The 18,441-nt window shown below is 53.3% G+C and overlaps 2 protein-coding genes and 2 long non-coding RNA genes across 21 annotated transcripts; 1 reads left to right on the top strand and 3 right to left on the bottom strand.

Annotated features, from left to right (window-relative positions):
• Nucleotides 1-6: 6 nt before the first annotated feature.
• On the bottom strand, nucleotides 7-5,361 carry LOC116999829. 4 transcript variants are annotated; one of them, XR_004418625.2, is made up of 9 exons: nucleotides 5,127-5,361; nucleotides 4,631-4,673; nucleotides 3,354-3,571; nucleotides 2,630-2,755; nucleotides 2,231-2,343; nucleotides 1,353-1,509; nucleotides 887-1,007; nucleotides 255-380; nucleotides 7-110 (listed from the first exon to the last, which is right to left on the bottom strand). It is a non-coding gene; the product is annotated as an uncharacterized LOC116999829 (long non-coding RNA). The 4 variants fall into 4 exon arrangements; XR_004418622.2 differs by lacking the exon at nucleotides 4,631-4,673 and having other exon boundaries at nucleotides 5,127-5,359; XR_004418623.1 differs by lacking the exon at nucleotides 5,127-5,361 and having other exon boundaries at nucleotides 4,631-4,760.
• Nucleotides 5,362-6,036: 675 nt separating this feature from the next.
• LOC116999185 (basic proline-rich protein-like) lies at nucleotides 6,037-8,024 on the bottom strand. The gene is made up of 4 exons (XM_033065519.1): nucleotides 7,082-8,024; nucleotides 6,844-6,963; nucleotides 6,527-6,753; nucleotides 6,037-6,042 (listed from the first exon to the last, which is right to left on the bottom strand). The coding sequence occupies exons 1-4, from the start codon at nucleotides 7,269-7,271 to the stop codon at nucleotides 6,037-6,039; spliced, it is 543 nt and encodes a 180-aa protein (XP_032921410.1). The 5' UTR covers nucleotides 7,272-8,024.
• A 416-nt stretch (nucleotides 8,025-8,440) lies between these two features.
• Nucleotides 8,441-16,912, bottom strand: LOC116999827 (proline-rich receptor-like protein kinase PERK2). 15 transcript variants are annotated; one of them, XM_033066829.1, is made up of 14 exons: nucleotides 16,826-16,912; nucleotides 16,003-16,145; nucleotides 15,353-15,430; nucleotides 14,287-14,326; nucleotides 14,144-14,185; nucleotides 13,881-14,048; nucleotides 13,718-13,797; nucleotides 12,580-13,640; nucleotides 12,474-12,501; nucleotides 12,050-12,379; nucleotides 11,871-11,972; nucleotides 10,776-10,892; nucleotides 10,380-10,534; nucleotides 8,441-10,302 (listed from the first exon to the last, which is right to left on the bottom strand). In XM_033066829.1, the coding sequence occupies exons 11-14, from the start codon at nucleotides 11,945-11,947 to the stop codon at nucleotides 9,548-9,550; spliced, it is 1,104 nt and encodes a 367-aa protein (XP_032922720.1). In that variant the 5' UTR covers nucleotides 11,948-11,972; nucleotides 12,050-12,379; nucleotides 12,474-12,501; nucleotides 12,580-13,640; nucleotides 13,718-13,797; nucleotides 13,881-14,048; nucleotides 14,144-14,185; nucleotides 14,287-14,326; nucleotides 15,353-15,430; nucleotides 16,003-16,145; nucleotides 16,826-16,912; the 3' UTR covers nucleotides 8,441-9,547. The 15 variants fall into 15 exon arrangements, 14 of the variants coding, with proteins under 14 accessions (XP_032922720.1, XP_032922721.1, XP_032922718.1 ...); XM_033066830.1 differs by lacking the exon at nucleotides 16,003-16,145; XM_033066827.1 differs by lacking the exons at nucleotides 16,003-16,145; nucleotides 16,826-16,912 and adding an exon at nucleotides 15,539-15,626.
• Nucleotides 15,589-16,943, top strand: LOC116999830. The gene is made up of 2 exons (XR_004418626.1): nucleotides 15,589-15,672; nucleotides 16,857-16,943. It is a non-coding gene; the product is annotated as an uncharacterized LOC116999830 (long non-coding RNA).
• The last annotated feature ends 1,498 nt before the right edge of the window (nucleotides 16,944-18,441 follow it).

The following is an 18,441-nucleotide window of genomic DNA, read 5'->3' on the forward strand; positions in this document are numbered from 1 at the left end:
CCCAGGCTCTCGTGCCCATCTCACCTCAGCCCGGACTCTCTGTCCTCAGAGGGAAACACGGCCTGATGGCACACGGCTCTGGCACCCCATTTCCTCTTGTTCCTGCTGACCTGCAAAGCCACAGGTAAACGCACTCCCTCAGACCTTGCACCCCTGAACACCAGGAGAGCTGGAGTTTCACCCAGATCCCAGATTCCTTAGGCAGTTAATCCCAGCAGGGAGGAAAAGAGGAGCCCTGCATTCCTCTCACTCACCCCACAGCACGGGCAAGACCAGGAGCCCTCCAGGGCAGAGCCCTGGTGCTGAAGCCTCCTGGCTTTGGCTGCTCAAACACCACAGCTTTTGGCAAAGATGGGAGGAGTGTGATGCTTTTTCCTGTCCTGAAAGAGAGGAGCAAAAGAAAATTTAGTCCACTGCAGAAGTCAGAGGGTCCCAGCTTTCACATTTCTGCTCTGATTGCTCACTGTGGGATTTTAGCCAGGTGATGTCCATCCTGGGCAGAACCAGAAAACAACGTGGGAAAATGAGAGTGTTTTCTGTCAGAAAATGAGTAACAATAATAATAATCAGAACTTCTGGAGAAATTGAGTAACATCACTTTAATATGATAAACACAGGCCCTGCCCATCCTTCCAGCCCAGGTGAAAACAGGAGGGAGAACTACAGGAAAAAAGCAGAGGCTCTTATTTGGGTGTGTTTCCTCAAGACTATTCTGCATTGGATGCTCTGTGTGTTCTTTTAAAACATGGATTGCTGCTGAAATGTCCCGGGCCCAATTTTATCAGCCACAGCCAGGACCGGGTGAGCTACAGCTGCAGAGCCAGGGAGATGCAGGACCTCGGCACACCAAAGGTAAGAGCAGGGGAAGCGGGGTTTTTCTGCTTACCTGTATTTCAGTGCTGCTCCCCTTCACAGCTGCGATTCTGCCAAGGTGACTTCCATTTTCTGAAGCCTGTGTCTCCTGGAGTCAAGGCTGGAAATCCTCACTTGGGATTTCCATGTCACATCTGGATTTGAAGGAAGCGCGTGCACACTGAGATGCCCATTTCTGTGACAGGTCAGTCAGAAATCATGGAATCAGAAACTTGCTCCTCACTGCCCCATTTGGAAATACATTAAAAAGCCAGAAAAATCCCAAACCAAATAACAGTTCACAAAACAGAGAGCTTAGTGCAGCTCCCTCTTCATGTTCTGCCCAGGGATGGAGAGAAAGGAGGAAAGCTGTTCTTCCAGGTCTGCATCAAGCAGTTTGGAAAGAGCCAATATTGCCCTCAGCTGCAGCTGTGGCAGCCTCCCCCCTTCCTTCTGAGGGGTGAGAGGCACCCCACAACCCAAAAAGGATCGGCACTCACCCCCACTGGAAGTACAGACATCTTCATGGTCCGTCTTTGGCCAAACAAACCCCAGGATGTTTTTGCTTTCCTGACAGACTGGGCCAATTTCATTCCCATTTATCAAGGCTACAGACCCTGTATGGCTCTGGGGTCAGAGCACCTCTGGAACAAGAACCTGAGAGAAGATTGGAGGATAGAATCAATGAGCAAACTGAAATCCCAGCTATGCAATGAAGGCCTGCTTCTGGAAGGTTCCTCGTGGCTTTTTGCACTTGGTGAAAACACAACTTGTGCCAGGGTGAGTGACCTCAGCACCTCAGCTTTTTCCCCCTAAATATCCCCTCCTCATTTCCCTGTAGATGAGCTCAGATCCACTCCTCCCCTCCACTGGTCATCCAAGTGTCCATTCTGTTCCCCACAGGCCATGGTGACCCCAGGGAGGTCCCTTTGCCTTTCTCCTGCCCCTCTCCAGCCCGAGGCCGCTCCTCTGCTCGCTCTCTCCGGCCTCATCCCGCACGGATCCTCTCCTCCCTTCCTCACCGGCTGCTGCCAAGGAAGGAGGACGCAGAGAGTCCCGAGTTCAGAGCCCTGCCCGCTACCCCTGGAGAGCCCTGGCTGCGCTCCACAAGGGGCTCGGACTTCCCAGAGAAATTGTCTGCTGGGCTCCCTTGGGTTACCTCAGCAATCCTCTCAAAAATGCCACCTCACTCCCCTTGACATCCCCTCGCATGCTCCTACACAAACAGTTCTTGTGTCCCCTCTAAATTACCCTGGGCTTACAGCTGCATGAATGCCTTGACCTGTGCCCACTGGTCATGATTCAGCCAAGCAAAATAGAGAGAAAATCTTGCTTGGGCTTTAAGAACTGGAAATAACTTGGAAGCACAAGAAATCACCTTTTTCTTCTGGTTTTTCTTTCAGATGCTGGACTTGCCTCTGTGGATGTGTGATGAGCTCTCGCTGCAGGGGACTGTCAGGGCTGAACGGCTATGAGTTGGTGTTCTTCTCCCTGGGGAATCAGAAATTATCATTAATTAGACCACAGAAATGCTTTCTGAAACCTTTCCCCTTTCCTGCCCTTTGCTGGTACATCTTCTCTTTCTGCCTTTGAATCTACAGCAGTTCCCTGAGGTCATTTGCCCTGCCTAACTTGAGTGCTCCTCCTAGCTGGGAAGAACTGGGATAAGTTAGGGGAGACAGAGGGGAAGGTTTTCAGTTTCACCCAGATCCCAGATTCCTTAGGCAGTTAATCCCAGCAGGGAGGAAAAGAGGAGCCCTGCATCCTTCTCACTCACCCCACAGCATGGGCAGGACCAGGAGCCCTCCAGGGCAGAGCCCTGGTGCTGAAGCCTCCTGGCTTTGGCTGCTCAAACACCACAGCTTTTGGCAAAGATGGGAGGAGTGTGATGCTTTTTCCTGTCCTGAAAGAGAGGAGGCAAAGAAAATTAAGTCCACTGCAGAAGTCTGAGGCTCCCAGCTTTCACATTTCTGCTCTGATTGCTCACTGTGGGGTTTTATCCATGACAGGTGACACCTATTCAGAGTGTCCTTTTCCCAGCATTTTCATTCCTAACTATTTCAGACATTACATGGAAGCAGGACATTGGCACACCAAGGCTAAGAGCTGGGGAAGTGTAGGGGGAGAGCTGGAGAAGTGAAGCAGCAGGCATTTAGTTGCTCAGATTCATCAGTGCTGGGAACTTGGAGAAGAGGTGGTGCTGCATGCACCAAGGACAGAATGCCCGTGCCTTGGTTGTTTTCCTTTGCTCGTAACCCCGGGCTTCAGCCCCTCTCCAGAGGAGCAGAGAATTCCTCCAGGGTAAGAGGGACTCTGGTCCCACTGCAGGCATGTGTCCAGTAGAGGAGGGCAATTGTTGACAGGGCCTGAGCACGTGAAATCAAACCCCACAAACAATGCAATGCACTCCGTGAGCTGCAGCACCAAGTGTTCACAGCAGGCAGAGGCAGGAGGTGCACGCAGGACAGAGAAGCACCACTGCACTTGGTGTTTGTGCTTACCTGTGTTTTTGTTCTGCTTACCTTCACAGCTGCTCTTCTGCCAAGGTCAGTTCCATTTTGAGAAGGCTGTCTCCCGTGGAGTCAAGGCTGGAAATCCTCACTTAGCATTTCCAGGTGACATCTGGATTTGCCAGGAAGCGGGTGCACACTGAGATGACCATTTCTGCGACAGGTCAGTCAGAAATCATGGAATCAGAAACTTGCTCCTCACTGCCCCACTTGGAAATACATTAAAAAAAAAAAAAAAAAAAAAAAAACCAACCACCTCAGAACAACCCATAAAAGACAGAGCTAAGTGCAGCTCCCTCTTCATTAACTAAAATATTAGGAACAAGATTGGAAGTTTTAAACGGAATAGATTCAGAAATATTAATGAATAAATTAACCAGTGCAACAAGTGATCTAAGAAAGCTAGATCAGCCCCTACGATCCTCTTTATTAGCACTAAAAACTAGCCAGTGACAAATCTCTAAAGTATTGCCAAAGTAGAAAAAAGTTACAGACCAAGACCATGAGTTAATAATAAAGGCACTTAATATGGCCCAGGAAAATGTGTCATTGGCTCTCAGGTGCATACAGGCACAATTATAGATGCAGTCAACAGTTGCTTTAGTAATAAGAGAAAGAAGTGAAGGTGCTTTTCCAATTAAAATTCGGAAAATTGTCTGGGACAATGCAAACAATTTAAAAAGAAAACTTCAATCCTGGTAGACTCTGGTAAATTTTACTTATGACCCTATCACTGAAATGGCTACTGCTTTTGTGCTTACTATACGTAATGCCATGATTTACACTATCCACCCTATTATTGCATTAAAATTAAATCATAAAAAGGCAGTGCTCTATCCCTCGGAGCACAGAGCATGGGCCCGAATGATAAATGAGAAATGGCAAACTGTAAATTCAGAATCTTGTGCTACAAGGAAACAACTAGGGTTTATCTGTGAGAGTAACACAATTGATGCACAAGATATATGTCTAGATACTGAGCAAAGTATTTGCCACTTTGAGATTCATCCAGATACTAGTCAGGAAACTGTGCTTGTATATATTGGCTTAGGCTGTGTATGTTTAAGAACTGCTTGTGCTTCTGTAGAAATAGATGATAATGTAATCTTATCCACTAAAAACCATTCTAACCTTTGTATTTGTAGTTTTGTTAAGAGAGTTAGATGTGACTTTTCATATGTGACACCAGTTACATCCCACCAGTTAATAAGATCTAATTACACAATATATCATAAATTATTACCTACACCCATTAGAATGAATCTTACATTAGTGAGGCAGCTAATGAAGCACCAAGACCTGACAGAAATCCTGAAAGAGATTCAAGAAAATAGGCAAAAGACGAGGATCCACCTTCCCGACACGGGCCAGCGCCTCTGCCGCGACCCCCGCCCGCTCCGGCCGCCGCCACCCCCGCGCGGGGCTCGGGCGGCGATCGCGGCTGGGGCGGGGTGCGGTGAGCCGGGCCGGTGCCCCGCGCTGGGCAAACAGCGCTCCGCATCCCGTTAACCCCTTCGCCCACCCGCGCCGCGCACCGGCCCCACGGCCCGGCGGGGAATGGGGCGGGGGGTCCCGGCCGCCCCCTCTGCCCGGTACCGGAGAGCGGCAGCGCCGGGGACCCCGCCCGCCCGCCGGACAATAGCCGAGCTGAGCGCGGGGAGCTCCCCCCACGAGCCGGGACGAGCCGGGCCGGACCGGGCCAAGCGGGGCCGAGTCTCGCCAGCCCGCCGCGACTCCCGGAGTCCCCGGTGTCCCCCCCCGTACCTGCTCGCCCGGGTCCCGCCGCCGGTCCATGGCCACGCCGCGCCGGAACGGAGCGCCCCGCCCACGGCGGTGACATCATCGTCCCGCCCGGCCAATGGCACCGTGCCACGTCACGGGGCGGTCCCACGCCCTCCATTCAAACACGAGTGGGGCGGGGGGGCGGAACCCTTGGCCCCGCCCGGGGCGCCCGGCGGGAGCGGGGAACACGAGAGGGGACACGAGAGGGGACAGGAGTGGGGACAGGAGTGGGGACAGGAGTGGGGACAGGAGCGGGGACACGAGAGGGGACAGGAGTGGGGACAGGAGTGGGGACAGGAGTGGGGACACGAGTGGGGACAGGAGTGGGGACAGGAGTGGGGACAGGAGAGGGGACAGGAGTGGGGACAGGAGAGGGAACACGAGTGGGGACACGAGAGGGGACACGAGAGGGGGACAGGAGTGGGGACAGGAGTGGGGACAGGAGTGGGGACACAAGAGGGGGACAGGAGTGGGGACACGAGAGGGGGACAGGAGTGGGGACAGGAGTGGGGACACGAGAGGGGGACAGGAGTGGGGACACGAGAGGGGGACAGGAGTGGGGACAGGAGAGGGGACACGAGCGGGGACAGGAGTGAGGACACGAGAGGGGGACAGGAGTGTGGACAGGAGTGGGGACACGAGAGGGGACAGGAGTGGGGACAGGAGTGGGGACAGGAGTGAGGACACGAGAGGGGGACAGGAGTGGGGACACGGGAGGGGGACAGGAGTGGGGACACGAGAGGGGACAGGAGAGGGGACACGAGAGGGGACAGGAGTGGGGACACGAGTGGGGACAGGAGTGGGGACACGAGAGGGGACAGGAGAGGGGACAGGAGTGGGGACACGAGTGGGGACAGGTTGTTCACACCTGGGTGGTTCGCGCGTGGGTTGTTCACGCCTGGGTGGTTCAAGCGTGGTTTTTTCACACGTGGGTGATCCACACGTGGGTTTTCCTCGAGTGGGTTTTCCACGCGAGTTTTTTTCCACGCGAGTTTTTTTCCACGCGTGTTTTTTCCACGCGAGTTTTTTTCCACGCGAGTTTTTCCACGCGAGTTTTTTCCACGCGAGTTTTTCCACGCGTGTTTTTTCCACGCGTGTTTTTCCACGCGTGTTTTTTCCACGCGATGTTTTTTTCACGCGTGTTTTTTCCACGCGTGTTTTTCCACGCGAGTTTTTTCCACGCGTGATTTTTCCACGCGTGTTTTTTCCACGCGATGTTTTTTCCACGCGAGTTTTTTTCACGCGAGTGTTTTTTCCACGCGTGTTTTTTCCACGCGTGTTTTTTCCACGCGTGTTGTTTTCCACGCGAGTTTTTTCCACGCGTGTTTTTTTCCACGCGTGTTTTTTCCACGCGTGTTTTTTTTCCACCCGAGTTTTTTCACGTGTGTGGGTGGCTCACCTGTGGGTGGCTCACCCGTGGGCAGCTCACCTGTGAGTGGCTCACCCGTGGGTGGCTCACCTGTGGGTGGTTCACGTGTGGGCAGCTCACCTGTGGGTGGTACACCTGTGGGTGGCTCACCTGTGGGCGGGTCACACGTGGGTGGCTCACCCGTGGGCAGCTCACCTGTGGGTGGCTCACCCGTGGGCACCTTACCCGTGGGCAGCTCACCTGTGGGTGGTTCACGTGTGGGCAGCTCACCTGTGGGTGGTACACCTGTGGGTGGCTCACCTGTGGGCAGCTCACCTAGGGGTGGCTCACCCGTGGGTGGTTCACCTGTGGGCAGCTCACCTGTGGGTGGCTCACCCGTGGGTGGCTCACCTGTGGGTGGCTCACCCGTGGGCAGCTCACCTGTGGGTGGTTCACCTGTGGGTGGTTCACCTGTGGGTGGCTCACCCGTGGGTGGCTCACCTGTGGGCGGCTCACCTGTGGGCAGCTCACCTGTGGGCGGCTCACCTGTGGGCAGCTCACCTGTGGGCAGCTCACCTGTGGGGCTCACGCATGGGCGGGGCATTGCTGGAAAAGCGCCCGAGTTCCCGGCAGCCCCATCCCCTCCTCCTGCTGCCAGCGCCTGCCAGCTTTGTCTTGCCGACGCTGCCGAGCCAGCGGGGAGCTCTCCCTGAACGCTGGGGATCGCTGTCCGGACACCCCAGGGTGCCAGAACAAAGCACACCCCCAAAATCCCCCATCCCCAGCGCTGGCTGCTGCCAGAAACCTCCCCAGTAACCCCAGAGACCCCCAGGCACAGCCGAGGGGTTCAGCCCCTTCCCCGAAGTTCACCCAGGGCGGAGCATTGCCCAGAGGATCCCGGCTGGATGCTCTGCCCGCCCCGCCTTGGCCAGGTGGGCACCGGGACACGCTGGGTGCCGTGGGCAGCATCTCCCTGCAGCTTCCTCACCGCACCGGCAGTGTCACCTCCCAGCACAGCACCAGCCCCAAACCTGCCTCGGGTGTGGCTGCAGCCTCGGGCTCCTCCTGGCAGCCAGGGATGAGCTGGGTCAGGGCAGGTGAGCAGCGCCTGGGCTGTCCCAAAGCGCACACAGATCCCTCGCGGATGGGATCCAGGGCTGCATCCCCCCATTCCCAGGATGGGAGATGTGTCTGAGCTCACAGCCCTCAGCCAGGGATCAGCCCCGACACCAGGAGCCTGCCTGGCACACGGAATGTCCCTTGCACGGGTGCCATCCCTTGCCCAAGGAGCATTCCTTGCTCTGGGAACTCCCCTGTGCTGCTCAACTCCCCAGAGCTGCTCTGCCCCGTGTCTCCGGCCGCTCCGTGTCCCAGCCCCGTGGGAGGAAGGTCCCTCTTGCACAAGCAGGGATGGCTGGGGCTGGAGTTGAGCTGCACACGAGGAGCAGGGTTTGTCCAGCCAGGCACAGAATCCCCTCTGTGCCCGTGAGTGGGGTCTGGGGGCTCCCCAGGAGGGGACGGCAGCCCTGGGTGCTGTGCTGCCCAGGTGGGTCAGAGGAGTCACCCACCTGCAGTGCCAGCTGCTCTGGGGACACTGTGAGGGGACAGAGAGTGACTGTGGCTCAGCAGCAAGGCCACCAGTGCAGCCCAACCCTCCCAGTGCAAGGGGGAGCAGCAGGGACCCCAAAACCTGCACAACGCTCCCCTGGCAGCCCCTGGCCTGGGATGTGGCTCCCAGGTGCTGTGACAGGGACTGTGCAGCCCCTGGCACTGACCTGGTGTTGTGCTGAGCCCTCCCCAGCCCCAGCCCCAGCTGGTGACAGCTGATGAAACCTGAACGCCTCACCTGGATTTTCCTGCCAGGCCTGAAGGGCAGAGCAGGAGAGGGCGGCTGTGACCCAGCCCAGGAGAATCCCCAGTGCCAGGGCTGCTGCTGGCAGGGCTGTCCTGTCCCACCCCCCATTTCCCAGCAGCTCCAGCCCCCTCTGCGACGGGGACATGCAGGACACGGCCAGCACAGCTCCCTGCACCCTTCTGGGCTCCACCCAGCACCTCTGGCACCCCAGGTCCTTCCCTGGTGCCACAGGGCTGCCACGAGCCCAGTGGGGCAGCAGGACACACGGACACGGGGCACTGGCCCTTTCTGTGGCAGAGCAAGGTGCCAGAGAGGGGACACTCTTGTCCTCAGGATGGTTATCGGCATCTCCCTCGGCTCAGGCCGGGTGCCACGGCCCTGCCAGGCTGGTGCTGGCTCACCCATAGGCACTGTGGGGGCTGTGCTGTGCAGAAACCCCAAAATGGCCACGGACCCCCCCGGGCATCCACACCCCCGAATGCCCTCAGGCCTCTGCACAAAACCCCACTGAAAACCCCCAAACCCCCAGAAACGCCAAGGGGAGGCTCCAATTGCTTCATCCGAGTCCTCCCCAGAGCCCCCGAGGTGCAAAGTCAGAGGGGATGAGCACCACGTGCACCCACTGGGGCTCTCCGGGGGTTTCAGTCCTGGGTTCTCCTCGGGGGGGCTGTGCTGGGCCAGGCACCAAGGAGGGGGGGAATGAATTGTGCCCTGGGATCCTTCCCCCAAAGGCTGTGGGGGTGCCAAGTGCAGGGTTCAAGTCCAGAGGTTTGAGATCAGCAGAGCTCCTCTCGCCCTCTTTAGTTTGGGGTCTCTGTGTCACCGCTTGTCCCCATGTCCTGGGGGAGCCACGAGTGGAGGGGCCGGGGTTTGGCACGGCAGGAGCCCCTCACCCAGCCCCCAGCACCCACTGGAGTCCAGCAGCAGGTCCGGGGTGGCCCCCATGGGTGCCAAGGGTGATGTCAGCACAGCCCGAGCCCCGCCCGAGGAGTCTGTGACACTTTGGCCAAGGAGGGGACCTGACCTTGGCATCCAGCTCCGGTGCTGCCCAGAAAGCAGAAAACCCCTGGGGCTGCTCCCCTTCCTCCTCCTTGCTGCTTTTTCCTTTTCTCTTACTGTCTTGGGGCTTTTCTTTTCGTTTCTTTTTTTTCCCTAATTTTTCCCCCCCCTCTCCTGTTGGTTTTTTTTTTTTCCTTCTGTTTAAATATCAAACGAAAGAGGAAAACCCAGCGAGGGGAGCTCTGGAGCCGGGGGCCAGGCTGCTGGGAGGGCAGTACAGGGTCCCGGGCTGGCTGCTGGGGGCGTTGCCGGGGGTCTGGGGGGTGGGAGTCCTGCTGGCTTTGGGGCGGAACAGGCTGCCCTGCTGCGTGGAGGTGCTGTGGGAGAGCGGGGTGTGCTCGGGCTCGCCCGAATCGCTCTCGGTGTAGCTGTAAGCCTGTGCCCGGGAGATGCCCTTCTGGTGCCCCGGGTCCACCTCGTACTCGCTGTCACTGCCCTGAAAAACGGGATGGAGGATGTGGTGACAACCCCAAAATTCAATAGGGTCAGGCTCTGATCCAGCAATGGGATGGGAGCTGGACCAGGGGAGTTCGGGAGGAATTCCCACATGAAAAGGGAGGCCGGGCACTGGAAGGGGCTGCCCGGGGAGGTTTGGGGTCCCTGGAGCTGTCCTGGACTCAGGGCTCTGGGCTGGGGACAAGGTGGGGATGGACACAGCTTGGATTCGGTGATGTCAGAGCTCTTTTCCAGCCTAAACGGTTCTGTGATTTCCTGGTGCTTTCCCAGTGCTCTTTCGGGAATGCTGGCAAGCACATCCCCAAAGTATTTAAAGGCTGGGACGGCTGCAGCATCACTGGGGGGTTTCTGCCTCTTGCTAAAACAAAATAAAACCTCATACATAGTAACAGAACATAATCGTCCTTCTGGACCACAACAGTTGATGACAGTTCGATTTCCTGCATAAATAAAATGAGAAGAAAATCAGAACCCATAAAACATAACCCTTATCCACCGCACACAACTTTCGGCTCACCTGCCACCGCTCTTGTCTCGAGCGCCCAATTACACCACGACTCTCTGTGCTCCCCAGGAACCTCAAATATCGCCCTGCCTGACGAAAACCCCGGTCCCTGGCCGTTCTGCGCCCAAACTTTGGTGATGAACTTCACCGCGCAGACCGGCCGGGACCCGGGAAAAAAAAACTCCAGCCAGGGAGGAAATTTAAAAAAAAAAAACCCTGGCTGGGGAATTTTTATTCTAAATTTAAAATTGGTTGAAAAGCCTGGAAGGCAAAACTCACTCACACAAAATTACAACCGGTCACCACGCACACTCGCACAGGCATACGCTAGCGGTGGCAGACGGACACAAACTCTCACACACAGACTGTCACACAATCTTCAGCTGGTAAGCGGACTGCAACCCTTACCTGAAACGGTACGCTGAACAGGATGCTTGACCGCATCCTCTGGCTGCTGGTCCTCGACATCGAGGGACAGGTTCTGTGAAAGGTGGCGGCTGAGAACCGGAAATCTGCCTCGGGGACCTGCGAGACAGAAGCGGGAGGTCAGTGAGTGGTTACCTGAGAGCCAAGAGACATCCCCACACATTTTCTACCCAAAACCCCAGGTAAACTGCAGGTAAAAAGAACTTAGAACAAAATTTAAAGCCCAGCATAATAGCTGGACAGCCCCAGACATCTTGAGTGAATGTGCAGATCTGATCTAGAGTCCAACACCACCCCACAGTACAAAACCCAAGTCCCTGCACCTTGTCCTATCTTGACTATGCATCAGGGCAGAGCAGCTCCAGACCAAATGCGTGCAGGCACCCGTGACACAGGACATGACAAACGAGGGGAGGACAGGGGGACGAAAAAACTCAGCAAGAAGAACCACGAGGACTGAGAGAATGCAAAATGAGATCACTGAGGGAAGACTGACAGCAAGCTGACAAGGCTGGAAAAAGATCCTAGCAGAATGATTTGCTTCAAGAACTGCAGAGATGGATGCCTGAGAATCCTCTTCTTATCTTCCCATTCCTCTAATTCCTCATCTCTTGTAATGGATCCTTCAGGTGCACAGCTGGCAATACAGGTCAGAGCAAGACCTTAAGAGATGAGACTGGATGCTTTCCAAAAGAGAAGAGATTCAGATGCCTGTCCAAGCTCCTGAGTCCAAGGTTTGATGGCACCAGAGCCAGGATGATGAATGCAGAGAGCACAAGATGCTATGGATGACCTCAGGGTTTCTGATAGGCCCCTCAAAGGGCTAAAGGTAAGAGACATACAACACACACAGAAGACACACACAGCACAAGAGACAAGTGACATGACACCCAGAGGAACTGCTCTGCCCTGTGCAAATCAGCATTGAGATCAAATTGAGACTCTTCCCCTTATGGGGCCTGAGGGGCTGCTTCTTGGACATCCCCAGCTCCAAAGCTGCCTCAAAAATCCCTCCTGACAATTCCAGACACAGCATCCCACTCCCATCCCCTCTGTGGGTTGGAGCCCAGCACTTATCTGTCAGAGATCCAGGTATGAGAATCCATGCCAGGTGTGCAGTAAAAAAGCTTCACCATCTGGGAAATTCCTGCCATCGCTGGGCTGTTGTCCCTTAGTCAGCTACAATAAAGAAAACCAGACATCAGTGCATGCACTGAGCAGCAAACAGGCCAAAACCTGATAATTTCACTACTCACCATCTCCCAGGAATGCCCAGTGCCTCACTCACTCACTCCAGCTGCACTCAGAGGTTGAGACTGTCCTAGCAGGGCAGGCCTGGCTTAAGAAGAGACAAGGTGATGTGGCATGGCTGAAACTTGACTGGACCCAAACTCCTTCTCCCAAACTCCCAGACTCACCTCAACTGCTCAGCTCTTGCCAAAGCCTACCTGGCTGGCATCTTCAAATAGGAGAAGGTGAAGGCTTCATCAGAGTCCTGGAATACTGCTGGAGGGCTCACAGGAGCAGTGAACTGGGTCTCTGGGCCAGCTGGGCAGAGCCATCTCAGGGTAGTTCAAGGGCACTGCCTAAAACACACAAAGAACAATGAATGCTGAGAGCTGCACCAGAGATTGAGACCTGAGCAAAAACAACTGATTCAGACCATCAGAAACTGCTCACCTTGCCCACTGATATCCAGCTTCATTTCCTAAAAACAAAGACAAAGATAAATGCTGTAACACAGTCACCGTTAACATTGCCCCTGCAAAGGCAAACTGTGACTGACCTGTTCAGGGCAAATCCCTTACCCAGGGGGGCCCTTGTCCTCAACTTGGATCCATCTGCATCTGAAACAGAGGCAGGACAAAAGTCAAAGCTGCTGCAGGATAGCTTAACACCTCCAAACATCTGGGATCAATCTGCAGACCTCAACTAGAGTCCAACCCCACCCCACATCACTAAAATCAAGTCCCTAGGACTGGTCCTAGCACCCCTACACCCAGACTACACAACAGGGCAGAGCAGTTTCTCACCCAAATGCATGCAGGCACCCGTGACACAGGACATGACAAACGAGGGGAGGACATGGGGAGGAAAAAAATTAAATCTCTCAGCAGGAAGGACCATGAGGACATAGATCGCAAATTGAGGTGACTCAGAGAAGACTGACAGCAAGCTGACAAGGCTGGAAAAAGATGCTAGCAGAATGATTTGTTCCAAGATCTGAAGAGATGGATGCCTGAGAATCCTCTTCTTATCTTCCCATTCTTCCAAGACCCAATCTCAAGTAATGGAAGTTTGCAGCGCACAGCTGTCAATAAAGCTCAGAACAAGACCTTAAAAGACTGACTGGGATGCTTCTCAAAAAGCACAGAGATTCAGATGGCAAATGAGTCCAAGGTTTGAGGGCAGCAGAGCCAGGATGATGAATGCAGAAATCACAAGATGCTATGGATGACCTCAGGGTTTCTGATAGGCCCCTCAAAGGGCTAAGGCAAGAGACATACAATACAACACACAGGACACACAGACAGCACAAGAGACAAGTGACATGACACCCAGAGGAACTGCTCTGCCCTGTGCAAATCAGCATTGAGATCAAATTGAGACTCTTCCCCTTATGGGGCCTGAGGGGCTGCTTCTTGGACATCCCCAGCTCCAAAGCTGCCTCAAAAATCCCTCCTGACAATTCCAGATCCAGCATCCCGCTCCCATCCCCTCTGTGGGTTGGAGCCCAGCACTTATCTGTCAGAGATCCAGGTATGAGAATCCATGCCAGGTGTGCAGTAAAAAAGCTTCACCATCTGGGAAATTCCTGCCATCACTGGGCTGTTGTCCCTTAGTCAGCTACAATAAAGAAAAGCAGACATCAGTGCATGCTCTGAGCAGCATACAGGCCAAAACCTGATAATTTCACTACTCACCATCTCCCAGGAATGCCCAGGGCCTCAGGTTAAACGCTTCAGCTGCACTCAGAGGCTGAGACTGTCCTAGCAGGGTAGGCCTGGCTTAAGAAGAGACAAGGTGATGTGGCATGGCTGAAATTTGACTGGACCCAAACTCCTCCTCCCAAACTCCCAGACTCACCCCAACTGCTTGGCTCTCACCAAAGGTCACCCTGCTGGCATCTTCAAATAGGAGAAGGTGAAGGCTTCATCAGAGTCCTGGAATACTGCTGGAGGGCTCACAGGAGCAGTGAACTGGGTCTCTGGGCCAGCTGGGCAGAGCCATCTCAGGGTAGTTCAAGAACACTGCCTAAAAACACACAAAGAACAATGAATGCTGAGAGCTGCACCAGAGATTGAGACCTGAGCAAAAACAACTGATTCAGACCATCAGAAACTGCTCACCTGGCCTGCTTCCCCTTGACAGTGGATATCCTGCTTCATTTCCTAAAAATAAAAGGCAAAGAAAAGTGTTGTAACACAGTCACCATTAACACTTCCCCTGCAAAGGCAAACTGTGACTGACATGCTCAGAGCAAAACCCTTACCTAGGATGGGCCCACAGCCTCAGATTTGATCCATCTGCATCTGAAAGGAAGGGAGGACAGAAGTCAAATGTGCTGCAGGATAACTTTATACCTCCAGATTTCATCTAGGGTCCAACACCACCCCACATTACAAAAAGCAAGTCCCCAGGACTGGTCCTAGCACACCTATGCCCAGACTACACAGCAGGGCAGAGCAGCTCCGACCCAAATGCATGCAGGCACCCGTGACACAGGACATGACAAACGAGGGGATGACAAGAGAGGGAAAAAAATATCTCAGCAAGAGGAAGGACCACAAGGACTGAGGGAAGACTGAGAGCAAGCTGACAAGGTGGGAAAAAAGATGCTAGCAGAATGATTTGCTTCAAGAACTGCAGAGATGGATGCCTGAGAATCCTCTTCTTATCTTCCATTCTTCCAAGTTCCAATCTGATATAATGGATCCTTCAGGTGCACAGCTCAGAAGAAGACCTTAAAAGAGATCAGACTGGATGCTTTCCAAAAGAGAAGAGATTCAGATGCCTGTCCAAGCTCCTGAGACCAAGGTTTGATGGCACCAGAGCCAGGCTGAGGAATGCAGAGATCACAAGATGCTATGGATGACCTCAGGGTTTCTGAGAGGCCCCTCAAAGGGCTAAGGCAAGAGACATACAACACACACAGAAGACACACACAGCACAAGAGACAAGTGACATGACACCCAGAGGAACTGCTCTGCCCTGTGCAAATCAGCATTGAGATCAAATTGAGACTCTTCCCCTTATGGGGCCTGAGGGGCTGCTTCTTGGACATCCCCAGCTCCAAAGCTGCCTCAAAAATCCCTCCTGACAATTCCCGACCCAGCATCCTGCTCCCATCCCCTCTGTGGGTTGGAGCCCAGCACTTATCTGTCAGAGATCCAGGTATGAGAATCCAGGCCAGGTGTGCAGTAAAAAAGCTTCACCATCTGGGAAATTCCTGCCATCACTAGGCTGTTGTCCCTTAGTCACCTACAATAAAGAAAACCAGACATCAGTGCATGCTCTGAGCAGCAAACAGGCCAAAACCTGATAATTTCACTACTCACCATCTCCCAGGAATGCCCAGGGGCTCACCTCACTCACTTCAGCTGCACTCAGTCTGATGCCATCATCACAAAATAGACCTGAGACAAGATGAAACATCCTCTGCATTGAAATGAGAGGAGAACCCTGATCCCAGCTGATTCCAGAGAGGAAATGGAGGCCCTTGGCGAAGGCTGCGGTTAATATACCCCTGATTGGGACCACCCCTGGTTTGCAGGAAAAGGAGGAGCAAATCCCACGAGGTATAAAAGGCCTCAGAATAATGGTGGCTGTTTGGCTCCTCAGACTTGAATTTGAGATGAGGAAATTCTGCAAGAGAAAGGTAAGTCATTTTTCGATACAAAAAAATTTATAGGAAATACAAATTCTTCCCTTTTTGCAACAAGCGCGTTCAGAAAAAGGGGCAAAAATTGCATCAGAAATAAAACTTTGTGTTTCAGCAGCATAGCTAGATAACAGAGAGAATTTATTAGGTGATCTAATTAGTCTTTAGTGAATGCAAAAACTTACTATGCGTGTAACTAACTAGGATGGACGAGAATAGGAATGAGAACAACGGTGTAAGTGTCACAGAGACCTCTATTCAGGGCTACCTATGTTTTAAACAAACCAAGAAAAAGAGTAAATTCTCTGTGAAGTAATTCTCACCCACCCAGTTCTGTGACATCAGTAGGGAAGAGCTGTTTTGCACTGCAAAGGCAGCCGGGGTTCTAAGTGCTAGCAGCTTGTGTCTGGGAGAAATCCTGATCTGTCTGGCGTTGTAGCAGATGGAAGCCGGGTCGCAGGAACAGGGCCCTGGACGAGAACGTTGGCGCTTTGCCCTCTGAACCAAAACTCCCCCTCCCAGAAGCATAATCGCAGTTTAGAAGAGGTATTTTGCACTGCAAAGGCAGTCAGGACTTTATATGGAGCCCGCTTGAAGCCGCGATAAATCCTGATCCGTTTGAAATTACAGCGGGTAGAGCACAGTCGCCGTGACGGGGCCCTAGACGCAAAAGGTGGCCTCTTTCCCTGTGAATGAAAATTCACCCTTCCAGTGTCCTGATATCATTTTGGGGGAGGTATTTGGCACTCCAAAGGCAGTCAGAATTCTAAGTGCTGGCAGGTTGGGTCTGGGAGAAATCCCGATCCGTTTGGACTTGTAGCAGGCGGAAGCCCGGTCTAAGGCCCGGGACGCTGGATACAAAAGGTGGCCAAATTTACTCTAAAAGAAAAGTCACCAGCCCAGTTTCCTGACAGTAGTTTAAATGAGGCATTTTGCACTCCAAAGGCAGCCAAGGTTCTAAGCGGTGGCACTTTGTGTCTGGGAGAAATCCTGATCCATTTGGAATTTTAGCAGGCAGAGCTCCAGATTGTGACAACTAAATGAACGGCATGACCCTTGCCCAGTGCTCGTGATTCACCCACACAAAATCCAGAGCAAATGTTGCTTGGGCTTTAAGAACTTGAAATAACTTTGAAGTAAAAGAAATCACCTTTTTCTGCTGTTTATTTTTCTTCTTTCAGATGCTGGACTTGCCTCTGTGGATGTGTGCTGAGCTCTCACTGCAGGGACTGCCAGGCCTGAGTGGCTGTGAGTTGGTGTTCTTCTCCCTGGGGAATCAGAAATTATTATTAATTAGACCACAGAAATGCTTTCTGAAACCTTTCCCCTTTCCTGCCTTGTGCTGGTACATCTGCTCTTTCTGCCTTTGAATTTACAGCTGGTCCCTCCTGTCATTTCCCTGCCTCACTTCCGTGCACTTCCTAGCTGGTAAAGGCAGGTATTTGCCGAGAAAGGCAGGAAAATCCCTCCCTGCAATGCAGAATGTAAACCCCCTCCCTCCTCATTATATAAATTTGGAATCAGGGACTCCCAGGCCAAGATATGGGGGGAAGGAAAAACAGCTCTTTGCTAATGTATTTAACCAAACAAACAGAAACAGCAGCAGCTATAAAAATTACTGACAAAACAAAAACAGTAACTTAGTTTCTGTCTCTTTTTCAGTCGCAGACGCCGTGTCTCTCTCTCTCTCTCTCTCTGCACATTAGGAGCTGAGTGCAGCCCAATGAGCGAGCTTAGCATGATAATGGGAAGAAATGCCACAGCAGAAAAAGTAGGAGAACCAACCCCACAACCCCCAAAACCAGGCCATCACCAGAAAACAACGTGAGAATGGCAAAATCAGCACGTTTTCTGCCAGAAAATGAGTAATAATAGTAATCAGAACTGCTGGAGAAATTTAGGAGCATCGCTTTCATATGATAAATACTGGCCCTGCCCATCCTTCCAGCCCAGGTGAAAACAGGAGGGAGAACTACAGGAAAAAAGCAGAGTCTCTTATTTGGGTGTGTTTCCTCAAGACTCTTCTGCATTGGATGCTCTGTGTGTTCTTTTAAAACATGGATTGCTGCTGAAAGTGTCCCAAAAGGATCAGCACTCACCCCCACTGGAAGTACAGACATCTTCATGGTCCGTCTTTGGCCAAACAAACCCCAGGATGTTTTTGCTTTCCTGACAGACTGGGCCAATTTCATTCCCATTTCTCAAGGCTACAGACCCTGTATGGCTCTGGGGTCAGAGTTCCCCTCTGGAACAAGAACCTGAGAGAAGATTGGAGGATAGAATCTATGAGCAATCTGAAATCCCAGCTATGCAATGAAGGCCTGCTTCTGGAAGGTTCCTTGTGGCTTTTTGCACTTGGTGCAAACACAACTTGTGCCAGGGTGAGTGACCTCAGCACCTCAGCTTTTCCCCCCAAAATATCCCCTCCTCATTTCCCTGTAGATGAGCTCAGATCCTCTCCTCCCCTCCACTGGTCATCCAAGTGTCCATTCTGTTCCCCACAGGCCATGGTGACCCCAGGGAGGTCCCTTTGCCTTTCTCCTGCCCCTCTCCAGCCCGAGGCCGCTCCTCTGCTCGCTCTCTCCGGCCTCATCCCGCACGGATCCTCTCCTCCCTTCCCCACCGGCTGCTGCCAAGGAAGGAGGACGCAGAGAGTCCCGAGTTCTGAGCCCTCCCCGCTACCCCTGGAGAGCCCTGGCTGCGCTCCACAGGGGCCTCGGACTTCCCAGAGAAATTGTCTGCTGGGCTCCCTTGGGTTACCTCAGC

Source organism: Catharus ustulatus, chromosome 8 (genome assembly GCF_009819885.2).
Source record: "Catharus ustulatus isolate bCatUst1 chromosome 8, bCatUst1.pri.v2, whole genome shotgun sequence".
Classification (NCBI taxonomy): domain Eukaryota; kingdom Metazoa; phylum Chordata; class Aves; order Passeriformes; family Turdidae; genus Catharus; species Catharus ustulatus.

Bases quoted from the DNA above. Each gene is read 5' to 3' on its own strand.
- LOC116999185 (XM_033065519.1), bottom strand. From the start codon at position 7,271: ATGGGGGATTTTGGGGGTGTGCTTTGTTCTGGCACCCTGGGGTGTCCG. The intron at 6,964-7,081 runs GTGAGCCCCACA...AGCCACCCACAG, and splicing joins CAGCAATGCCCCGCCCATGC to GTGAACCACCCACAGGTGAA. The intron at 6,754-6,843 runs GTGAGCCACCCC...AACCACCCACAG, and splicing joins CACAGGTGAACCACCCACGG to GTGAGCTGCCCACGGGTAAG.
- LOC116999827 (XM_033066830.1), bottom strand. From the start codon at position 11,947: ATGGCAGGAATTTCCCAGATGGTGAAGCTTTTTTACTGCACACCTGGC. The intron at 10,893-11,870 runs ATAAGTGCTGGG...TCTGTCTCGCAG, and splicing joins CATACCTGGATCTCTGACAG to GTCCCCGAGGCAGATTTCCG. The intron at 10,303-10,379 runs GTGAGCCGAAAG...TTATTTATGCAG, and splicing joins CGAGACAAGAGCGGTGGCAG to GAAATCGAACTGTCATCAAC.